At 44.6% G+C, this 20,290-nt stretch overlaps 1 protein-coding gene across 9 annotated transcripts in view; it reads left to right on the top strand.

Moving 5' to 3' along the window:
- The window catches only part of GSG1L (GSG1 like), a 103,381-nt gene that overhangs the window by 65,476 nt on the left and 17,615 nt on the right, over positions 1-20,290 (top strand). For 4 of the 9 annotated variants that reach the window (XM_067551213.1, XM_067551206.1, XM_067551209.1 and 1 more), the window contains 3 exons: positions 981-1,148; positions 15,271-15,338; positions 16,412-16,591. In XM_067551213.1, the coding sequence (XP_067407314.1) occupies positions 981-1,148; positions 15,271-15,338; positions 16,412-16,497 (322 nt within the window). In that variant the 3' untranslated portion in view covers positions 16,498-16,591. Of the gene's footprint in view, positions 1-980; positions 1,149-5,869; positions 6,028-15,270; positions 15,339-16,411; positions 16,592-20,290 lie in introns of those variants that run through there. The other 5 variants (XM_067551205.1, XM_067551207.1, XM_067551212.1 and 2 more) reach the window with 5 other exon arrangements.

The raw sequence follows: 20,290 nt of genomic DNA, 5'->3' as shown, positions 1-20,290 counted from the left end.
GAGTCAAACTGGGATCTCCCACATCTCAGGTGACGTCCCTAACCACTGAACTGTAAGATTGGCACCAGCTTGTCCTCCTGCTGTTTTGTGAATAGCACCTAAGTCCAACAACATACAATTAAAAAAAACCTGACTAAAACCATTCAATGACTTCGTATCAAATTCGTGAATAGTGTTAGGTCGACTGAAATTGCATTTTTTGGTGAATAAACTATTCATTTGAAAAATTTCACCAGCTGTACTGTAGAGTATGTGTTACCAGACATGACCTTTCACAAGAAGGCAAAGCTTCAGCCTCCCATTGCCAAGGATAGGAATCACAGCCCACATTATTCTGCCTGCATTACAGAGATTGGGGCACAGTTGGAGCTGAGCAAATAACCTATATTTTTAGTTCAGTGACCAAAATGGAAAGAAAAAAACTATTTCAGGTTAAACAAAACATTTTGTTTGACCTGAAGTGAAATTACTTTTGGATTTTCAACATCTTACATTATATTTTAGTGTGTTGGGTTTTTTTTTTAATCTTTAAAAAAATATCCAGTTAAATCTCTAAACAAAATGTCGTTTCACAACAAAAAGTCAAAACAGTCTGAAAATGTTGAAATGAATTGTTTGATTTTTAGTCAGCCAAATCAATTGAACAAAGCGGCAGCTGAAAAAAGTTGTTTAGTGCTAGTCACAGTTCTCTTGAAGTAAAATGAGTCAAATGTGTTGTAGCCGTATTGGTCCCAATATTTGCGAGACAAGGCTGGTGAGGTATTTATTGGACCAACTTCTGTTGGTGAAAAACAAGCTTTTGAGCTTACACAGAACTCTTCTGACGTCTGTGTGACTGTATCCACCTTGTCTCTCTGATATGTTGGTCATTCCTAGCTTACCTTCCTGGCCACACTCCATTTACATGTGTTTTGCCTCCAGAAACACGATGTGGGCTGCTCTCTTAACCACATTCTGTCTGCTGGTTTTTCTTTCCACAGTCTGGCGTGGGGCTCTTTCACCTGCTGCATGGCTGCCTCAGTCACTACATTGAACTCTTACACTAAGACTGTGATTGAGTTCAGACACAAGCGCAAAATCTTTGAGCAGGGCTTTCGAGAGGAGCAGACCTTCCTAGACCAGGAGGCAATCAAGTACTTCCGAGAAAGGTCAGTGCAGTCAGTCTCTGAATCAGTGGAGGTTTTGTGGACTCTACTGCTAGTCTCAGAAAGTCTGGGCTCTACTCATCTCAGTAGATCTGGGTGAAGTTTGAAATATTTGGAGAAGAGCCATGTTAAAGAGAAGCCCATAGGATTCTGCTTGACTTGTGTTTTTTCTTAAGTTTTCTGAATTCCCAATGCCAGCCACTTCTTATATGCATTTAAAGCAGCCTGGCAAGTCCTTCCTATGGCATGTCTGACTTGCAGGCTATGTTGCAAATGTAAGCAAAGACTTGTCTCAATATAGTGTGAATACCCAGAAAGTCTTACACCAATTCCCATTGCTTGGTGCAAATGACATTTTCCCTTTCCCTAAAAGAAGCTGCCTCTGCTCTGGAAGCACCTGCTTTCAAAAAGCAATTGAGACAGTACGAATGCCTCTCTAGAAATGGGCTCAGTCTGCTGGGAAGAGGTGACAATGCTGGGGTTTCAGTGACACGATTGGCTTCAATTTATAAAACACTTTCTCCATTGCAACAGCTAGATATTGTGATCTGACCTTGGGTCCAAAATGTGCAGCCTTTGGGAGTAGGGACAACTTCATACTCCACCAGCCTCTCCCCCAAGAACCCTTCAGACCTCCTCTTTATTTCACATCCTCCCTGAGATACCCCCCCCCACCTTGCACACACACACACACACACACCACCTGTCACCCTCAACCATTCATGCACCCACAGAGAACCTGTCTTCCTTACCCCATACACACACGTTACCTATCAACCCCACCGCTCGTGCACACAGCCATGCCTCTGCCATGGACACACGTACACCCTCTGTCACAGCCCTGCCACACATGCACACGGACACACCACCTCTCATCCTTCCACGCGCACACCTGCTCATGGAGTCACCACGCTTCTTTCCCAGCATGTGCACCCACCAGTCATTCTCTCATCTAAACACAGGGGCACCCACAACAAATCCTTAATTCCCTCACCGCCCATGTCCCAGCCTCCACACTCACATACCCACAACCCACCTGGCCCCCAGCACACACAAACACAGCCCATCTTCCCTTGCATACTAACACATATCTCCCCCTCCTCTGCACATACACAAGCGACCTATACCTCTCTAGCGCGCGCGCACGCACGCACGCACGCACACACACCCCCGTTCCCTAAACAAGTATCTTTCTCCACTTACATGTGTACACCTCCCATTTGCCACATACAAACTGCTCGTCTGCCTATGTACACTCCGCCTGTTCCCCTACACACACTGCCCGTCCCCTCCAAACACCAAAGGGCCATCACCCCTCCCCACCATTCGACTCCTTGCAAACACAGCCCAGCCCCCCAAACACACAGCACACACTGACCGATCCTTCCCTCACACAAATACTCCCCATCCTGCCCGCCCCACACACCATCCATCTCCCAGCACACCCACACTGCCTCTCTCCCCACACACAGGTCAGCCATCTCCCCTCCCACACACTGCCCCTCCTCCCCACATCCATACAAACCACCCCGCCCCACTCACACCCACTGCCTATCCAGACCCACATGCCATACACACTTTCCATTCCCCTGATCCTCCCACACCCATCTCCTTGACACACCTCCCACCATAACATCCCCCTGAAACACACAAACCGCGTACCTGCTCCATGCACTCATATCACCCCCCCACAGCCCATTCCCATCTCACACACAAGCTGCCCATCCCCCTATGTGCATATCCTCTCACACACGCCACCCCAGTCTCTCACACGCCCTGACTCCACCCATCCACCTGTTTCCATTCCACCCCCACACATACCCATTGCCTGGTCCCTAGATGCCTCATGCTCGTTCCTCCACACAACCACCCATCTGCCCACCACCTCTCTCTGCCCCTGACAAAGTGCCCATCCCTCTGTATGCACTATCTGCCTCTTTGCACACTGTTCCCTACACACACACACCCCTCTTCCCCCCCACACACTCCCACTGCCCACTAGGCCTCTGCATACATTGTGCTCTTCACACATCCACAGCCCATCTCTTCCTCTCACATGTGCACACACACTGCCCACCCTACTAGTCCTCCACACAAACAAGCTCTCTATCTTCTGGCATGCACACTATCTATCTTGCCCCCCACACCACCCTTCCCCTCACACATCTACATTTGTAATAAAAACATGCCCCTTTGGCAATGAAAAAGTGTACTCCCAGACGTTCAAGGATAACTTGTTGTTCCCACCACTGTTATCTATGTGCAGCTGCAAGCAGACATGTTGTGTATTTTGTCTTCTTATGTGCCGTGGTGTGCAGAAACTGGGACATCTGCAAGGTTACTCCCTAGTTCTATGCATCTTTGCCAGCCAGAGGATGTCATGCTACAGGGGTCAGAATAGCCAGGCAAGCAACTGAAGTTATGCTAGTCCTGTAGGGCAGTGGGCAGGCAACTCAAATTGCACTGGGCCTCCACCACACCCCTACTTCCCACCACAGACATATCACCCAGCTTCCCCCTACACCTACTGACCATCGTCCCCCTCACAAGCCACCCACGACCCCGACACAGTCCTGCGTTGCCCAACCCCAATGCAAACACAGCCCGAGGCTGTCCCCTCCTCTCCCCTCCCTTCCCCACACACAGAGCCCAGCCTTCTCCCACACAGCAACTGCCCATCCCCTTGCATGCACGTCAATCATTCCGCACGCACTACCCAGATTCCTCACCACGAACGCAAAGGACCAATCTCTTTCCACGCACACACCACTCCTCCTCTTCCACACACTGCCCGTCCAGGTGCATGAACTGCCCTTGCCTCCTCACACTAGTCCATTGCCCATCCCACTCACATCAACCCTCTTTCCCCTCACTACACACACAGAGCCCCTCCCTTGCCATGCTTGTGGCAGATGAAAAACCAAAGGAATTAATGTGCAAGTGTATCAGTTCCCCATGTAGTTCATCAGCAGGGTTTAATGTAGGACCATTAGATACAGAGCAGAGACTGCTACCACTTGAGCTGAAATAGTAACCACATTAAATGGCAACAGAAGGAGGTTGTGATCATCCATAGGTCGGGTGCTATAGAGGAGGCTGACTCATCATATCCCATAAAGCAGTGTCAGGACAGCCACGTGACCAGCTGTGGCTTGTGCAGGAGCAATCTATCAGAACTGCCCGGTAGCAAGGAGCATCCCCAACAAGGTAGCAACACTGAGCAGACTAGAGCGGTTGCTTTCATTTGGAACCTAATGACCTGCCTTGGGGACACCTGGTTAGACCCTGGTTTGTGGATTGGCTGGGCACTTAGCACTCGCAGGTAATTATTTCAAATGACTCATCAGGCTCACAGCACTCAGCACAAACAGTTGGTTACATATGTGAGAATTACCCTTTTATAGACAGCATGGACAGGCACATAGATTTGGCAGACTCTTTCTGAAAGGCAGTGTGGCTAAGTGGCTGAGATGGAAGTCTGTCATATTGGAAAGCTAGGCTCTGTTCCCAGCTCTGCTAGAAGTGAACTTATGTAAACTCTGTGTTATTCTATCTGAAGTTGCAGGAAACCTGCCTGCCCCCTTAGATAGGGCAAAAGGCTTAGCTCAAAAAAAAAAGAGAGAAAAATGAAAAGATGTGACGAGCACAGAAATGTGTGTCAGTCAGTGAAAGAGAAGAGATGTGAATGGATGATCTTCTGGTTCCCTGCTCAGTGCACCTTTCATTGGGTTAAAAGGTATCTGCATAGGGAAAGGTAATAAGCAGGCTGGCTAGGAAGGCGTGGGAGCGTGTATTTAGAAGCAGTGAACCTTTCCTTAGGTGAAAAGATATTTTTGTGATAGAGAGCAGGAGAGGGATGTGCCATTTTTGTCCTGGCTGGAGGTGTGGTTCTTTCCAAATGCCAGAGGTGCCTGAGCGGGGCCAGGCAGCATGCTCAGTGCAGATGCACTGTTCAGAGATTTTGTCAGCAAAGCTATGACAACTTCTGCTCAGTAGATACAAATGGTGATTTTCTGTGGCTTAAAACTTGGCCACATTTAGCTGGTTTTACTAGGACAGGAAAAGGCCCTTCTCTGATATCAAGAATATCCCCCTGCCAATTTACAAGCTCCTGTTCTAAATTCCAGAGGTGCTAGAGCTCTTTTTAAAAACAAGTCACAAAAAAAGTTAATATTGTCAAATTAATTATTTTCCCTAACCTTGTTCTCAACAGCAAGCACCCACAAACTTTTTGCTGAATTTTCCCAGAAAAATTCACCCTGAGGTAGAGAGGAAGAATGGAAAATTTTAGCCTGAACTGTTAAAGTTTGGCAAAGTTGTGAGCAATTAAAAATGTGGGATTATAATGGGAAGTGTTAAGCAACTTTTTATAGCATCACTACCAGTTCTTTCTGCATGAGAAACAACGGAGCAAGTCAATTGCATAGCAGACTGTAACAATTCTAACCCTGGCATTTTTGCATGGTGGTGCTTTTTATCCCATTTGTAGCAGAACAGTACCAATGTTGAACATTCCTTAATGCTCAAAGTTCCAGGGTCACTGTTTCTCCCCTTCCGAAATCCAAGATGCTAATAGTTGGAAAAAAGCCATAGTCTACTTAATCTTTTAAAAAATATGGGTGATGAGCGGGGCTTCTCTTGGTGTGGGGATCCCCTAGCTATAGGCATTGCTCTCCAATCAGAAGTTCACTGACCTGGAAACGTGGGTTTGGGTTGCCTTTCAGCGCCGGCACCATGTTCAGAGGGCGCTCTGGAAGAAAAGCGAGAATATGTGTGCAACTACATCAGAGCTGCTAAATGCATCGCACTACATGCTTGAAGTGAGTTCCTCTTCTAGGTCTCCTTCCTACATGCACAGCATGCTCCCGGAATGGTGTTTATAATGGCAAAGGTGTTCATGAAACCATGTAGCAATCTCTCATCTAATAGCCTCATTCTCCCCTCTAGGGGATGACTTCTTTAGGGGAGAAGGGTGTTTTTCCTCTAGCCAAAGCACACTAGACATGTAGCTATACACCTGGCTCTGGACAGGATGTTCAGATGCTCCAGCCCGGGAAGATAAGAACCTGGATGAAGACTTGTTCCTTGGCTTTTGACAGGGGTCTTTCATCTCATTATGCTTTGGGCTGTACAGTATTATGAAGACATTATGAGACCAAACACACATAGCTGAGATCTCTCCACTGTCCAGCCACACACCAAACACTCCCCCACCGCACACAAACCCTACAGACCCAACCCTGCCATTCCAACACACAGACTATACCACACCCATGCCTTGCAAATCCAGACCCCGGCCCCACACACATGGCCAAACACTCTCATACCACACACATGCTCTGTAGACCCAGCTCTCCCCCTCCACACACACAGACGCACGCACGCACCTTTCAAATATACTATCCCACCCATACACCAAACTCTCCGATGTCATATATGCACCTTCTACACACATGCCGCTCTACATGCCTCACACAGCCTCCAGACCCAGACAACCCCTTTACACACATACCCCACCACATTCACCCCACATACTGCCCAACCCCTATGCACCCTCCACATACAAATATCCCACCTTACACCCAAACATCTCACACTCCCTCCAGAATCAGACAATTCCCCTTCTCACATATACTTCACCACCCACCCACATCTCATACAGAATAATAGAGGTGTGGGCCTGGAAGGGAGTTAGAGAAGTCATTTAGTCCAACCACATGTGCTGGGGCAGGACAAAGTAAATCTAGACCATCCCCAACAGATGTTGGTCTAGCCACTTCTTAAAAACCTCCAGTGATGAGGATTTCACAACCTCCCTTGGAAGCCTCTTCTAGAGTGTAACTAACTACCTTTATTGCATTGGTAACTCCAATCCCAAACATATAGTTAAAAACTTTTCCTAACTACATGCAATCCCCTCACACAAACACCCCTCCTGGCATGGACACATCCCAGAAGACATGTATCCTCCACACATACATACCCTACAACAAGCATTCCTGATATGGGTGTTGGGATAATTACAATATTATGTAAAAAATTTTTTTTTACCATTAAGTTGCTGATCATAATCTCAGCTTCAAAGCCATCTTAATGTACTTTCTGTCTCGGAATTTCCTATTTTATTTATTTTAATTTTAAATTATTATATGAACAAGAAACCCAAAGAGAGTGTTGCCATGTGGTATTTCTAATGTTCTGCAGATATGCACTAATTAATCTGAAATCACTTGTTTTTAATTGTAACTTTTATTGCCAGATTCACCAGTATGCTCTGAATAATTTCTGCCAGTCAGGAGCAATGCAAAGCAACCAGAATGTACTGGCTAGTTGCCTTGGGCTTACAGATGTTGTGTATCACCGGAAGAGCACAAATCAGTCACAACATACACCCTTCCCCCACTTCCTCTAGCCCTTCCCCTCACCTGCACACACCTATGTCTCAGATTCTCCCTTCCTTCTTCACCCCCCTACATTCTTCTGAATGTGTGCGTGCACACACCTCAAATTCCTATTTACTCCTGCATCCCCTACATTCCCTTACACACACACTCACCAAATTATCCCTTCCTCCTGTTTCCTCTCAAAACCTCTTGAACATGCGCGCGCGCACACACAGTTTTTCCCACCTATCCCCACATTGCCCTGCACAGGTACATGTGCATGCATGCATGTGCACCCACCCACACACACACACTCTAATTTCCTTCCCTCCTCTGCTTTTCTGTTGAGCAGTTTTCTAAAAGAAATATTAATTATTAAGGTCCATGTTTTCCCATTATTCTGCATAACTGAAGTTTGTCTTAAGCAGATGCAGAAGGAAAAAAAAGATAGCAGCCATTTTGAAACGGGGCAATTCTTTATAAAATTCTCTATCTTGCAACTAGAGGTTGGTAAATAAGGTATTTTTTTGGTTTGCTGACAATTCTGGGGGGGAAAAAAATTTGTTCAAACCAAAACATTTTTTCTTCACTTTTCAACAAACCAAAAAAGAGGAATGTTCATTTTGGATCAAATTAAAAGTTTTGTTTTGACAAAAATAAAAAAAATAGATTTAAATTTTGACAATTTTTTAATTTTTTTAATGTTTTTATTAAAGGAAATTTTGAAACAAAAAGTCATTTCAAACCAAAAACTCAAAATGTTTCATTTTGAAATGTTGAAAGAAACATTTAGTTGGCAGGAGTTTTTTTGTTTTGGGTTTTTTAGGTTCTTTTCCCTGACTGAAACAGTTCAGTGAAATTCACATACATTTGCAAAATGTTTTGGTATAATCAAATCTATATTATTCACAGAAAAAGAGTTTCATTTGAAAAATTTTGCCCAGCTCTAATTGCAACATTATTCTTCAGCCCCTATTGAAGACAAAGCTTTCAGTTATGAATAATTAGGGCAAAATAACTATAAACTTTACATGTCTGAAGAATCTGTTATTTCATTACTGAGATCTCTGAGGGGGAAAGTCTGACAGTTGAGTGCTACATTTCTTAAGGGACCTATTTTCTAATTAATTTTAACACAAACCAATAAACAGATTTACTTGCATATTATCATAACATTTATTTTATATTCAAAGAATAAGTGCTACATCTATTTTTCATGTTTGAATCCCTCTTTTAAGTGCAAAATTCAACTCAATCATAACTATGAAGCTGGGCTCAGTGCTGCCATAACATAGTTTTGGAAGCCTTTGCCAAGTTGTTTGTCCTTAGTCTGTGCCTGTGAAGCGTTTTAGATGACTTTTAATAAACACTAAGGCGCAGATTTTCAAAGGCACAAATAGGAGTTAGGCCAAACTGACCTTTGTACTTTTGAAAATCTCCCCCCATGCTCCTAACACTGAAATAACAGGAAGGTGAAGCACAAATTAAATTAGGAGCTACTCAGAATTCTAAAGACTAGACTGCAAAATCTAGTGTCCCAGGTGCTCCAAGATTTCATAATAGCAAGGTCACCAGGAAGTAAAGGGCATCAAATGCTGAGCTCAAGCCAACATTGTCGAAGCAGAAGAATCTTCTAAGCAAAGCAAGTTCTCCTTGCATAAAGCATGATGCCTCTTGAGAATGAAAGCTCTAGGTATGTTCGGAATGGAACAGCTTTAGCATTTCACCGTATGTTGCTCTGATAGCTGTGCAACTGGAGCAGGAAGCCAGCAATGGAGCGAACTATTCCACTAGGCTCCACTAACTTTACAATCCAGCCTGGCTATATTACTGGACATTATGAAAACTATCCTAACCTATTTCCTAGTCTGCCTGCACCATACACAGCATTTCTCTGCCCTGGTCTTTCCTCTGATTCCTAATGCTAATAAAAGGTTCCCACTGTCCCCATGTCACAAGGTCATCCCCCTGAGAGTCCTCTCAGGCCTTAATCACAGACCACAACCAGTCCAGGTCACCTTCACCACCACCACGCTTTACTGTATTCTGTCAGTAGGCCACAGCCTATAGTGTTACATTCCATAGGCTGTTTCCCCATTTGCTGCTAGGGAAGGACACAATACTAACAACAACCAGTTCTGGCTACCTTTGCCTTCCTTCTGGTGCCCTCCTCTTTAGCATGTCCTTCCTGTCAATTTATATAATCCCAGAGACTGGAATTGCTTCCCCTTCAATTAGCCTTTCAGCTGTAGATCTACTCAGTTAATTGACACTCTGTCAAGTACCTGTCTTCCAATTAGGTCCCAATTAATATATACGGGTGGGTAGTAGAGTGACAGGGTGATGAGTTACCTTCTGGCAGAGCACACTCTGTTACATGCCTTCATAACAGACATCCTCTCCTGTAAAAGAAGTTACAGGGCTGTGTTTATTGTTGTGACTATTACAATGTAGCTAGGCCTACCACAAAGTGTTGGTTCTCATGCTGTGGGTAACAAAAGGATGGGGGGTCTTTAATAGAAATTGAAGTCTGCTCATTGGGTTTGCAAAAACAAGCTAGGAACTCAATGGACTGTCCTCTGCAGGCTACATTCTATCACTGGTTAGAATGTCATTGGTTTAGAGTTTGGAAAGGGGTCTTCATAACACAACAGCACTTTCATTTTTTAGCTGTATCATATCTGATTCGCATTGACACAGTCCTCCTACAGGGCAGAAAAGGGTCACGTTCTGTCTACATGCTCGCTCGTCTATTTCAACAATAAAAACAAGGAGAGTTCTATGGCACTTTAAAGACTAACAAATTTAATTTCAGCAGGCATAAGCTTTCGTGAGCCTCAGCTCACTTCCTTAGATGCAGTAGGTAGAAATGATACAGCAAATAGGTAACACATATAGGAGGCATCATATACACATACAAGCGCATAGAGAACAATGGGGTAGGTGGATAAAAGCTGGGTACTTGAGGCTTAATTACAACCATTGAGTAGGAGGTGAGAATGGGTGATCAAAGCAATTTACTTCTTGTAATGAGAGAGCCATTCCAAATCCCTGTTTAAACCCAGTTTGAATGTGTCAAGTTTGCAGATAATTTCTAACTCAGCAGTTTCTCTTTAAAGTCTGTTTTTGGAGTTTTTTTGGAGAAGTACAGCAACTTTCAGGTCAGCGACAGAGTGCCCTGGGAGATTGAAGTGTTCTCCGACTGATTTATGGATGTTGTTATTTTTTATGTCTGAGTTGTGTCCATTTATCCTTTTGCGTAGTGATAGTCCAGTTTGGCCAATGTACATGGCAGAGGGGCATTGCTGGCACATGATGGCATATATAACATTAGTGGATGTGCAGATGAATGAGCCCCTTATGGTGTGATTAATGTGGTTAGGACCAGTGATGCTGTCACTAGAGTCGATGTGTGGGCAGAGCTGGCAACAGGGTTTGTTGCAGGGACAGGTTCTTGGGTTGGACTTTTTGTAGGGTGTATGGTTGCTGGTGAGTATTTGCTTCAGGTTGGGGGGCTGTCTGTAAGCCAGGATGGGTCTGCCACCCACTGTCTGGCACTCGCTCAGGAAATTTGCTTACCAGGAAATTCAGCGGCAGTTGATGGGAGTTATGCAAGCTATGTAGAGTAGCTTGCGTAACTCACGTTGACTTACTAAATCCTCTTCTGCGCGCCATCTCCACTATGCTGCGCCAACAGGAAATGTGTTTCTGGCGACACAGTGCTACGCCTTTTGAGGTGGTGGTTTAATTGAATTGACTTCTGGATGGATTGAGCAGGTCTTCACTTCCAGATAGATTGATCTGACGGTGGCAAATTTGCTGCTGTCTGTGTGTGTATATACCTTTAGCCTGCAAAAAAGATAGCGGCCTAAGTACTCAGCTGGTATAGATCAGCATAGCTCCACTGACTTCAGTGGTGTTACAGCAATGTACATAGGCTGAGGGTCTGGCCTACAAGCGCCTCAAGATTTAATAAAGAAAATAACAATGGGTTACATATAATTTATATTCACACACACTCCCCTCACAGTACATTTAACTTCCTTCCAGGTCTCTTTTGGAGCCCAACTGAGGAGATAGGCCAAATCAGTGCATCCTCCAGTAACCCTGGCCCTACCCCACTTTTTAGCCAGCACCACATACTTTCTAGGCTGTTCTAGCCAACTCCAGGCTCGCCACTGGAACATAGGTTATAGGGGCTGCATTACTATGACCTATCCAGCAGCCAGCATAATTGGGGCTGCCTGTACTGTGAACCCGTGTGTTTCATTTAGCTTTAAATTTTGTTAAGTAAAATATGTACCTGGTTACATGTGTTTTGTCATCTTCCTCTCTGTAAGTGTGAATGGGGGAGAGGGGGCAATTTTATGAATTTGCTGAGGTGCCAGTTAGATTTTTAAAGCTGAAACCTAACAAACTAGATGTGCCGATTTTATGTGTTATGAAAAATATTAGAATGCAATTTAATAGAATAACACCTTTTTAGTGAGCATTTGCTTATGAATTTAATGCTAGGTTCTTTTCAAGTCAATTTTTATCTTGGCCAGTATTTCTTAAATCAGGACACTTAATTATTCTTAACCAATCAACAATATGTTCATTGATTCCAAAGCCATAAGGGGCCATTGTGATCATCTAGTCCAGGGGTGGCCAACCAGTCAGAGACGAAGAGCCAAAAAATAGCTATAGTTACCGCAAAGAGCCAATTCCTGCTGATCAGTCAATTTCAGCAGCAGCTTATCAATTTCACTTTTCAGTGTCTCTTACCCTCCTGGCTGTGGCAGCTTGTCAATTTCACTTTGGCCCCCATAGGATGCACAGAGCAAAGAGCCGCATGCGGCTCGCAAACCGTGGGTTGGCCACCCCTGATCTAGTCTGACCTCTTGTATAAACACAGGCCAGAGACCAGCTCCCAAAATAATTCCTAGAGCAGATCATTTAAAAAAACATTTAATCTTGATTTTAAAGTTCTCAGTGATGGAGAATCCATCACAGTCCTTGGTATATTGTGCCAGTGTTTAATTACCCTCACTGTTAAAAAATGTACATCTTATTTCCTGCCTGAATTTGTCTAGCTTCAATGTCCAGCCACTGGATTATGTTAGACCTTTCTCTGCTAGACTGAAGAATCCATTATCAAATATTAGTTCCCCATGAAGATACTTATAGACTGTGATCAAGTCACTCCTTAACCCTCTCTTTGTTAAGGTAAATAGACTGAGCTCCTTGGGTCTGTCACTCTACAGCATGTTTTCTGAAGTGCACTGCAATGTCACTTAGACCCATGGGGCTGCCCTGGTAAAGCATCACCACTGCTGTCAGAGGGCAACAGGTGCACTTGTTCTGGTTGTGCCAAGCTCTGAGGGCTCAGCTGTCTCAGCCTGCTGCAGTTGTTGTCTGTCTGAGGCTTTCTTAGGCAAGATGGCAGACTCAGTGACCCTTAGCGCCCTTCTGCCATTTGGAGACAGTGTCACCTGTGCCTCCACAGTCTGCGTCCATCTGGGGTGAATTCCTTTGCTTGGCAAAGGCTATTGTTTTGTCAAGGGGTTAGGGCTGGGTTGCCAAGTTGTTTCTCTTAGAATTTTTTGTTCCAGGAACAAATCACGATTTGGGCTCTTATCAGAGACTCAGCCTCCCAAAATTGCAAGATTGACTCTTCAGCCTCAGATCAATCACAAACTCTTCTAGGTTTTTGTCTCCTTTTTGTATCCTCTGTTCATAACCATCTCTCACATGCCTCATTTTTACATAGTGTGCGGTATTCCGATTTCTGTACTAGATTCATAGTTAGCCTTCCTCTGCCTGAGTTAACTGAAAACTACTAAACATGTCAAGTGCAACAGAACTAGCAATTGTCAGAAATAAGGCTACCCTCTGACTCTCTTCCGTTCTGCTGGCACCCATTGCTTGCAGATACAGAATGAAGCACTGTTTAAACTGTTTCCAAGTGTCTTCCACATTTCCAGAGAGTGGGGCTCTGGTCAGGCTTTTCACTGCTCTGTCCTTCCACTCAAGGTATTTTTTAGTTCATTTTGCTCCTGGGCATGTGCCCTGCCACCTCAGTCCTGATGGCCGGTGCCTGCCTCATGCCCAAGACCATGTCTACACTAGAGAGCTTACAGCAGCAGAGCTGTATTGATGCAGCTGAGCCACTGTTAGGTCTCTTGGGTAGCCACTCTATGCTGACGAGAGTGAGAGCTCTCCCGCCAGCATAATTAAACTACCCTCCCCCCCCCCATGAGCGGCAGTAGTTATGTCAGTGGGAGAGCTTCTCCTGCCAACATAGTGCTGTCCATGACGTAGTGCTGTCCATACCAGCGCTTAGGTCGTTGTAACTTATCTCGCTTTGGGGGGGTTTCATACCCTTGAGCAACATGAGTTATACTGACATACATGGTACTGCAGACATAGCCTAAATCTCACCAAGATCCTCAAACTAAGCTTTCCGCCACTTATCTCGCCTGCCAGGCGTGATCCAGCAGGAGTGGCTATGAGCCAAGATGGTTAGGGAAGCAACTGGATGCTCAGGGTGATCCTAAATGTCTGACTACCCAAAGCCAGGAGTGGAACACACCCTGGAGGGGGGAGACCCAAGGTCTATTCCTTTCTCTCCCTGACATGGAACAGATGTTTGAACATGGACTTTCCACTTCCTAGCTGAGTGCACTAACCATGTGGGGTAGTCAGAGAGGGTGGGCTCTCTTTCAGGTTCTCCTGAAAAGATGGGGAAACAGCTTAAGTTTTTTACCCATGGTCACACACCCAATAAGTATAAGAGCCAGGAGTCAAAGTGAGGTCTTTCAGCTCATAGGTCAAGACCTAACCAATAAACTTTTAACTGGTGAAGTTCTCTGGCCTGCATGATGCAGGAGTTCAGATTAGATTATTATAATGGTTCTTCTGGTCTTAAAAATCTATGAACTTTCCTTTCAAGTTTTTCTAATTTCTAAAATGTGCCTCAACTGACACTTCTGGCAGAGACCATTTCATATAATCTCATATGCATGTTGTATTTTTTCTTGTTGTATGGGCTCTTAAGGAAAACTTACTAATGTATAGTAATCCCTATTGTTTGTAATAGCTTCAGGTGTACACAGAAATTGACATGAAGATTATGGCCAAGATTTTCGAAAGAGATGCATGAGGTTTGGCTCCAGTGTCTATATTTAAGCATCTAAATAAGCACCCTTGATTTTCAAAAGTATTGAGCACCCAGCAGCTGCCATTGACAGTACAAACTTCCAAGAATTTCAAATCCTGGTTATTCGCCTCCTATTAGCACACGAGACGCAAGTGCAAAGTTCAGCCTTGGATTTATTCTGTACTTTATTCTGCAATGCAGGGAAGGGAACATCTTCTGGAAAGTTACATGGACTGGCATTTAAATGGTGTAGCATTAACATACCCATTTCCAGCACATGTACTGTACAATGTTAGGTCCTGCTGCTTAGATTCATCATGAAGAGTGAGAGAATGGGAGAGACGCAGCCCTGAGTCCCGTCCCCCCACCCCCCTTCCCATTCCCTCTGCCCTCTTTACATAAGCTTTCCCCTGAGAAGGGCAAAGCCAATGGAAACAAGTCCCTCCTGAGACCATTAGGATCACCGTAATGGGCCTGGCTGGCTATATATGAAGGAGCCCAGGTACGTTGTGCTCTTATTGATTTTGACCTTTCCTTTCTGTGCATTTGGGAACAGCAGTTGTTTCTGTTGAAGATGCTACTTCTATATTCTCTTTTCCAGGACGAAGGAAGAGAGGGATGAGGATGGGGATCTGAGGTTACAGTGCCTCCATAGCTGCTCCCCAAATAGTAAGTGAACATAGCTCTCAATGTCTCTAATAGATGATGGTTTGTGTAACCCTCTGATTGGTTCCTGGAAGATTGGATGCAGTTTAAAGTAGGGAGGTGAGACAAATACATGCTTGCAATTTAATCAAATAGCCAGCATAGAAGTGGAATTTTAATCACATAGGAATAACGAAAAATAAACTGAATTGTGCACAATCCCATGAAGTTTACTTTAGCTGTGCATCTAAAGCAATGCTGTCCTGCAATGATATACCATATATTATCTCTAGCAACCATTACTATAGCGACATCTATTTTTCAAGATAAGCACTAATTCAGAAAATTAAAATTGCATAATATTCAGTGTGCAATAATAATGTACAACATTTGTATGTTTCACCAGCATGTGACACTAATCCACACTGATGCATGCTGTGAAAATCTTTTCACAGATAAAATCACTGAAAGCAAGTATTATTCAATAATAACTTTAATATGAATGAACTGGGCCAACTCCTGCAGTCTTTAATCAATCACCATACAGAAAAATCGTTAGGTCCTTACTTTGATCTTATTCAGCATTTATTCAGACAAAATTCTCACTGTAGCCAATGGGAGTTAGTCAGCTGTTCGGTCTCGGTGCTGAACAACATGGGAGTAAGGATCTCAGGGTTTGGCCCATCATTAATGCTGTGCTTTCCCTTCAATGTGCAGCAAATACAAACCAGATATAGCTATACGTGTTGTTTATTTATGGTAAACAGCATTGTTTTCAAAAGAGTCATGGAGTTCTCAAAAAGAAAACTGGAGAATCCTCACTCAGCAGAGTGGAAAAGCCTCTTGAAGGGTGCACTGCTTGGCGAGGCTCCCAGAAATGACCTGGCAATACTAATGAGATGTGGAAACCTGAGAGCATCCCACTTCCCCCATTTTACTGGGAAGCAGAATTGCACAACCACATCTCGGTGGCCACAGCAGTTGATGATAACAAGAACAGTGACAGCTCTACAGTTTTGTCCTAGCAGCTCCATGGACTTACATTCCCCATGAATGGTTTCATTACAGTGGTGTGAAATATTTATATTATTTTCAAGGTTTGGTTTGTCATCAGATCTACTGGCATTTGCTGAGGCTTGGAGGCAGCTGGGGTATCAAAAAGGCTGACTGGCACCCGAGCTGAAAGAGTAGCATGTCAAGTTGGATCCCTTACACCAACTATACATTTTCCCCCATTTCCGTATGACTGATGTGTAATGAAACAAAAATTATTTTTTATTTGTTTTTCTGATTATATCAGTATAAAATGAATCCTAACCTTGTTCTGGGACACACATGCGCCTCCAACCTCTCTCTCTCTCTCACACACATACACACACCCGCTCTCTGAGGAAAACACTTGAGAGCCTTGCATTCTGCCCTAAATGTCACCAAATTTGAACTCAGTGAGGGGATGAGTTCCACAGATGAGCCCCACCCACACTGAGAACTGCCCACCCCTAAGCCTACAGCTGCTCGAAATTTTGACAAAACTTGTTTCCCACCATTGAAAAATGCACTTTTGTGGAAAAATAAATGTTTTGTGGAAACGGTCACTATTCAGGGCAACTGCACCCTGTATTCCCCCCTTTTCTGGTCCAGCAAGGCCACTCTCAGACTTATGGCTCCCCAGACTTCACCTCTCTTAGGCAGAGACAAACATTTCTTTCTCTCCTGACCAGGGTATTTCCAGGATGCATGGCTCCCTGCCTACATGGTGAATTCTGCAGCAAAGCAGGCCTAAGCCGGCCTGCTTCAGAGATGTCAAATATAGTTGCCACAGTTAGGCTAGGACCCAGCTCTTTCTAAGCAAGCACATTTATTCTTAAGGTAAAAGCATGACAGAGAAAACATATTAAAAGCATAAAATAATCTATATGCATTCTAATAAGCTTACCAGAGATCACCCCAACTCCAATAAGGGCTCTCTCCAGTGAACAGTCCTTCACACCCCCACCAAGGGGTTGTTCTGTGATGACAAGTTCATAAAAGCTGTTCACTTGGAACAAGAACACTCATGAATCTGTAAGTCACTTGTTTGGGCCTTCAGGTCCTGTGACTAGGTAATTCATAGACAAAGGTCCGCTTGTCAAAGAAGAGCTCTAAAAGCGCAAGTCCAGAGCTGGGCATTTGCATTTCCTTCCTCCCAAGGACATCCTAGGAAACCTAGTCAACTAACAGTTCATTCTTGTCTGAGCCATTGCTTAAGAGAACCTTTGAAATTTATACCGCTTCCCAAGGTTTGCATTAGACATGTCTCCTAGATAAATTACATACAATCACATGATAATTCATACAGATTTGCATTTTTAAAACAATAAGCTTCTGAGATATTTAAACTTAATTCAACAATGTTTAATTTAATTCAGTAAGGTTTGTTGAGGATCCTGCAAGAAGTTGCCAGACCTGTCACAGAACTACATTGGGTTCCATTACAATTTTATTGGGAATGTTTCTCCAGTTCAGGATGAGAATTCTGGTCAAAATGAGAGAGGCTGACTGCAGAATAGCCAATAGCCTGGTGGTTAGGGCTGTGAAAGACCCAGGTCCATGCACCTGCTCTGCCTTTCAGAGCAGGGGCATGAAACTGGTTGCCCACACCCAGAGCAAGTTAGTTCCGGCTATTCTGGGATCAGGCTAATTTTTGTGTGTGAAAGTTTTCAGGTCTTTTTTTTTGTTCTGCATCAGAAAGAAAACTAATCTAAAAACCTCAAAATTTTTCACAAAACAGAATTGTTTCGATTTAGCCCAATTCAGATGTTTCCACCTATGGACACATACAGCTGAAGGGGTTGCAGAAGCACACTCTAAGAGGAGTATCTCTCGGGAAACCAGCTGCCTAGGGTATTTTAGATCAAAGATTGTGGTCAGTATCTTGAATTGCATCCAGAAGCAATCAGGAGCCATTGCATCTCCTGGAGAACTTATGAAATGTGTTCCCTGGGGCTAGTACTGCCACCATTTGAGAAGCTGCATTGCACCCAAGGCGCACCGTCACAGTGGTCTTCAGGTAGGTGTCGTACTCTTTGCTGTAGAGAACATCGCAGTAATCCAGCCTGAAAGTCCAAGGGGCCTGGGGTATGGTGGTAATGTCTGGATGAGGAAGAAAAGATCACAAAGGCCAAATGCAGATGAAGTAAAGAGTTCCCAGCCATCAGCACAATCTGGTTTTGTGTGATCACACAGGAACCAAGAGCACCTCCAGATTATGAAGCTTTCTTTAAAAAGACAACACATTAAATAATGGGGCAGGACCCATCCCTGCCATACTCTCAAAATCCTTCCTCCAACCTACCAACATCGCCTCTTTCTTGAGCTTTAGGCAGTTCACTCCCAAAGCCTCAATCTTAGACAGGGACTGGGTAGGCCCAGACATCACATACGAAGACAAATCTATGTCATCTAAATAGCTGCCCTAGTGCTTCACCATACATGCCCTTGCATACCCCTGTGCACAGAAAAGCCTCAGAGCTGAACACATGTCGTCCAAACCCTAACGGGGAAGAAAGGATGGAAGCATCCTAATGCAGAGCCATCTGCCCAGTCAGAGCTTGCAGATTAGTCTTACTTCAGCAAGCCACAAGGGGCCTGGGCACAATTCCCAGGCCACAAACTCAAGCTCTTGCAGTATGTTCAGCGCTGGTTGAAACTCCCGAGAAGATATTGTGTCTGGCTCCTCTGGGCAACAGATCCTCCTCCGTGACAACAGCCTATCCAGTCCAGATTCAGTGGTTCATGTCTGTGAAGCAGGTGGAAAATTCCTCACAGCACTGACCACAGGACTATTTCAGGGCACAGCCGGATGTCACTTACCTGGTTGTGAGTCAAAGCTGTTCTGCTGGAGGAGAAGGCGGCGTTCATCACCACCACGGTGGTGTGGATTCAGCATATAATCTTGGCCATTAGTACTCCACATTTTTCCTTAGTCAAACATTTCAGCATGGATGTCTAATCACTCCATTGCGCTGAGGACATCATCAGCTACCAAAACAAAATTCTGGGCCATTTCTGCTATATGTCTGAAATCTGACAACATTATCAGATGCTTCTAGAGGTGGCTGGCCATTGCCTTCTCACTGGACTTTCCCAGAAAGGGAAGCGTAGAGGATAGGTAATGACTGGCAACATCATTTATATCGAGAGGATATCTTGACCAACGACTTGTTAAGGGTCGGTGCAGGCACTCTTTCTCTCCTGGTTTTACACTGCCAGACCAGCTGCCCCAAATCCAGTCCATTTGATCTGCTAAGCAGACTGAAAGCTCCTTGCAAAGTGAGTCTTTCTGCTCTGACACTTGGTGAAAGCAGCCTGAGTTATTTGAACAGCCTATTACTTAGAACAGCGGATCAAGGTGAAGCAGAATTCTGGAGGGAGTAGCAGGAAGGGAGAAGTGCAGAGGATGGGAATAAATTTGGAAGGTGCAGAGCTCATGGCCAAGCCTGAAAGCATGGCAAAGGGTGGGAGCAGGAGTGGCACAGATACATAGGTGGCTTGGCTGAGGAAAGAGCAGAGGAAGAGAAAGCAAAGGATGAGACGAGGGGGAGTGGGAATGAGGAAGAGGAGGCAAGGGAGGTGACACTGAGATGACGGGGGAGCACTTACAGGAGCAGAGGAGGAGCAAGACAAAGAGAATAAGAGATGAGGAAGAGAGAGGAGGGGGGCTGAAAGGGCAAGCATAGGCCAGGAACCAGGAGACAGGAACAAGGTTGCTGCTTCGGGACTATGCAGTGAGGGAGAAAGGGGTCCTGCTCTGATCCTCAATGCTAAATCAGCTATTCTCAGAGACATGAGATAGTGTGTGGTTCCAGCAGAGAGAAAGAGTCTGAGTTTGAAGGGAGGGGTTAGAAAGTGTCTAGCAAAAGAGCAGACCTTGAGAATGGTGAGTCAGGAGAGAGGGAGGGGGCCAGAGAGGAGAGAGTCCACCAGTTCTAACCAGA

This window comes from Emydura macquarii, unplaced genomic scaffold (assembly GCF_026122565.2).
Source record: "Emydura macquarii macquarii isolate MOO-44397 ecotype Brisbane River unplaced genomic scaffold, CSIRO-AGI_Emac_v2 contig_1348, whole genome shotgun sequence".
Lineage (NCBI taxonomy): Eukaryota > Metazoa > Chordata > Testudines > Chelidae > Emydura > Emydura macquarii.
This window is presented reverse-complemented; position numbering and strand designations above follow the sequence as displayed.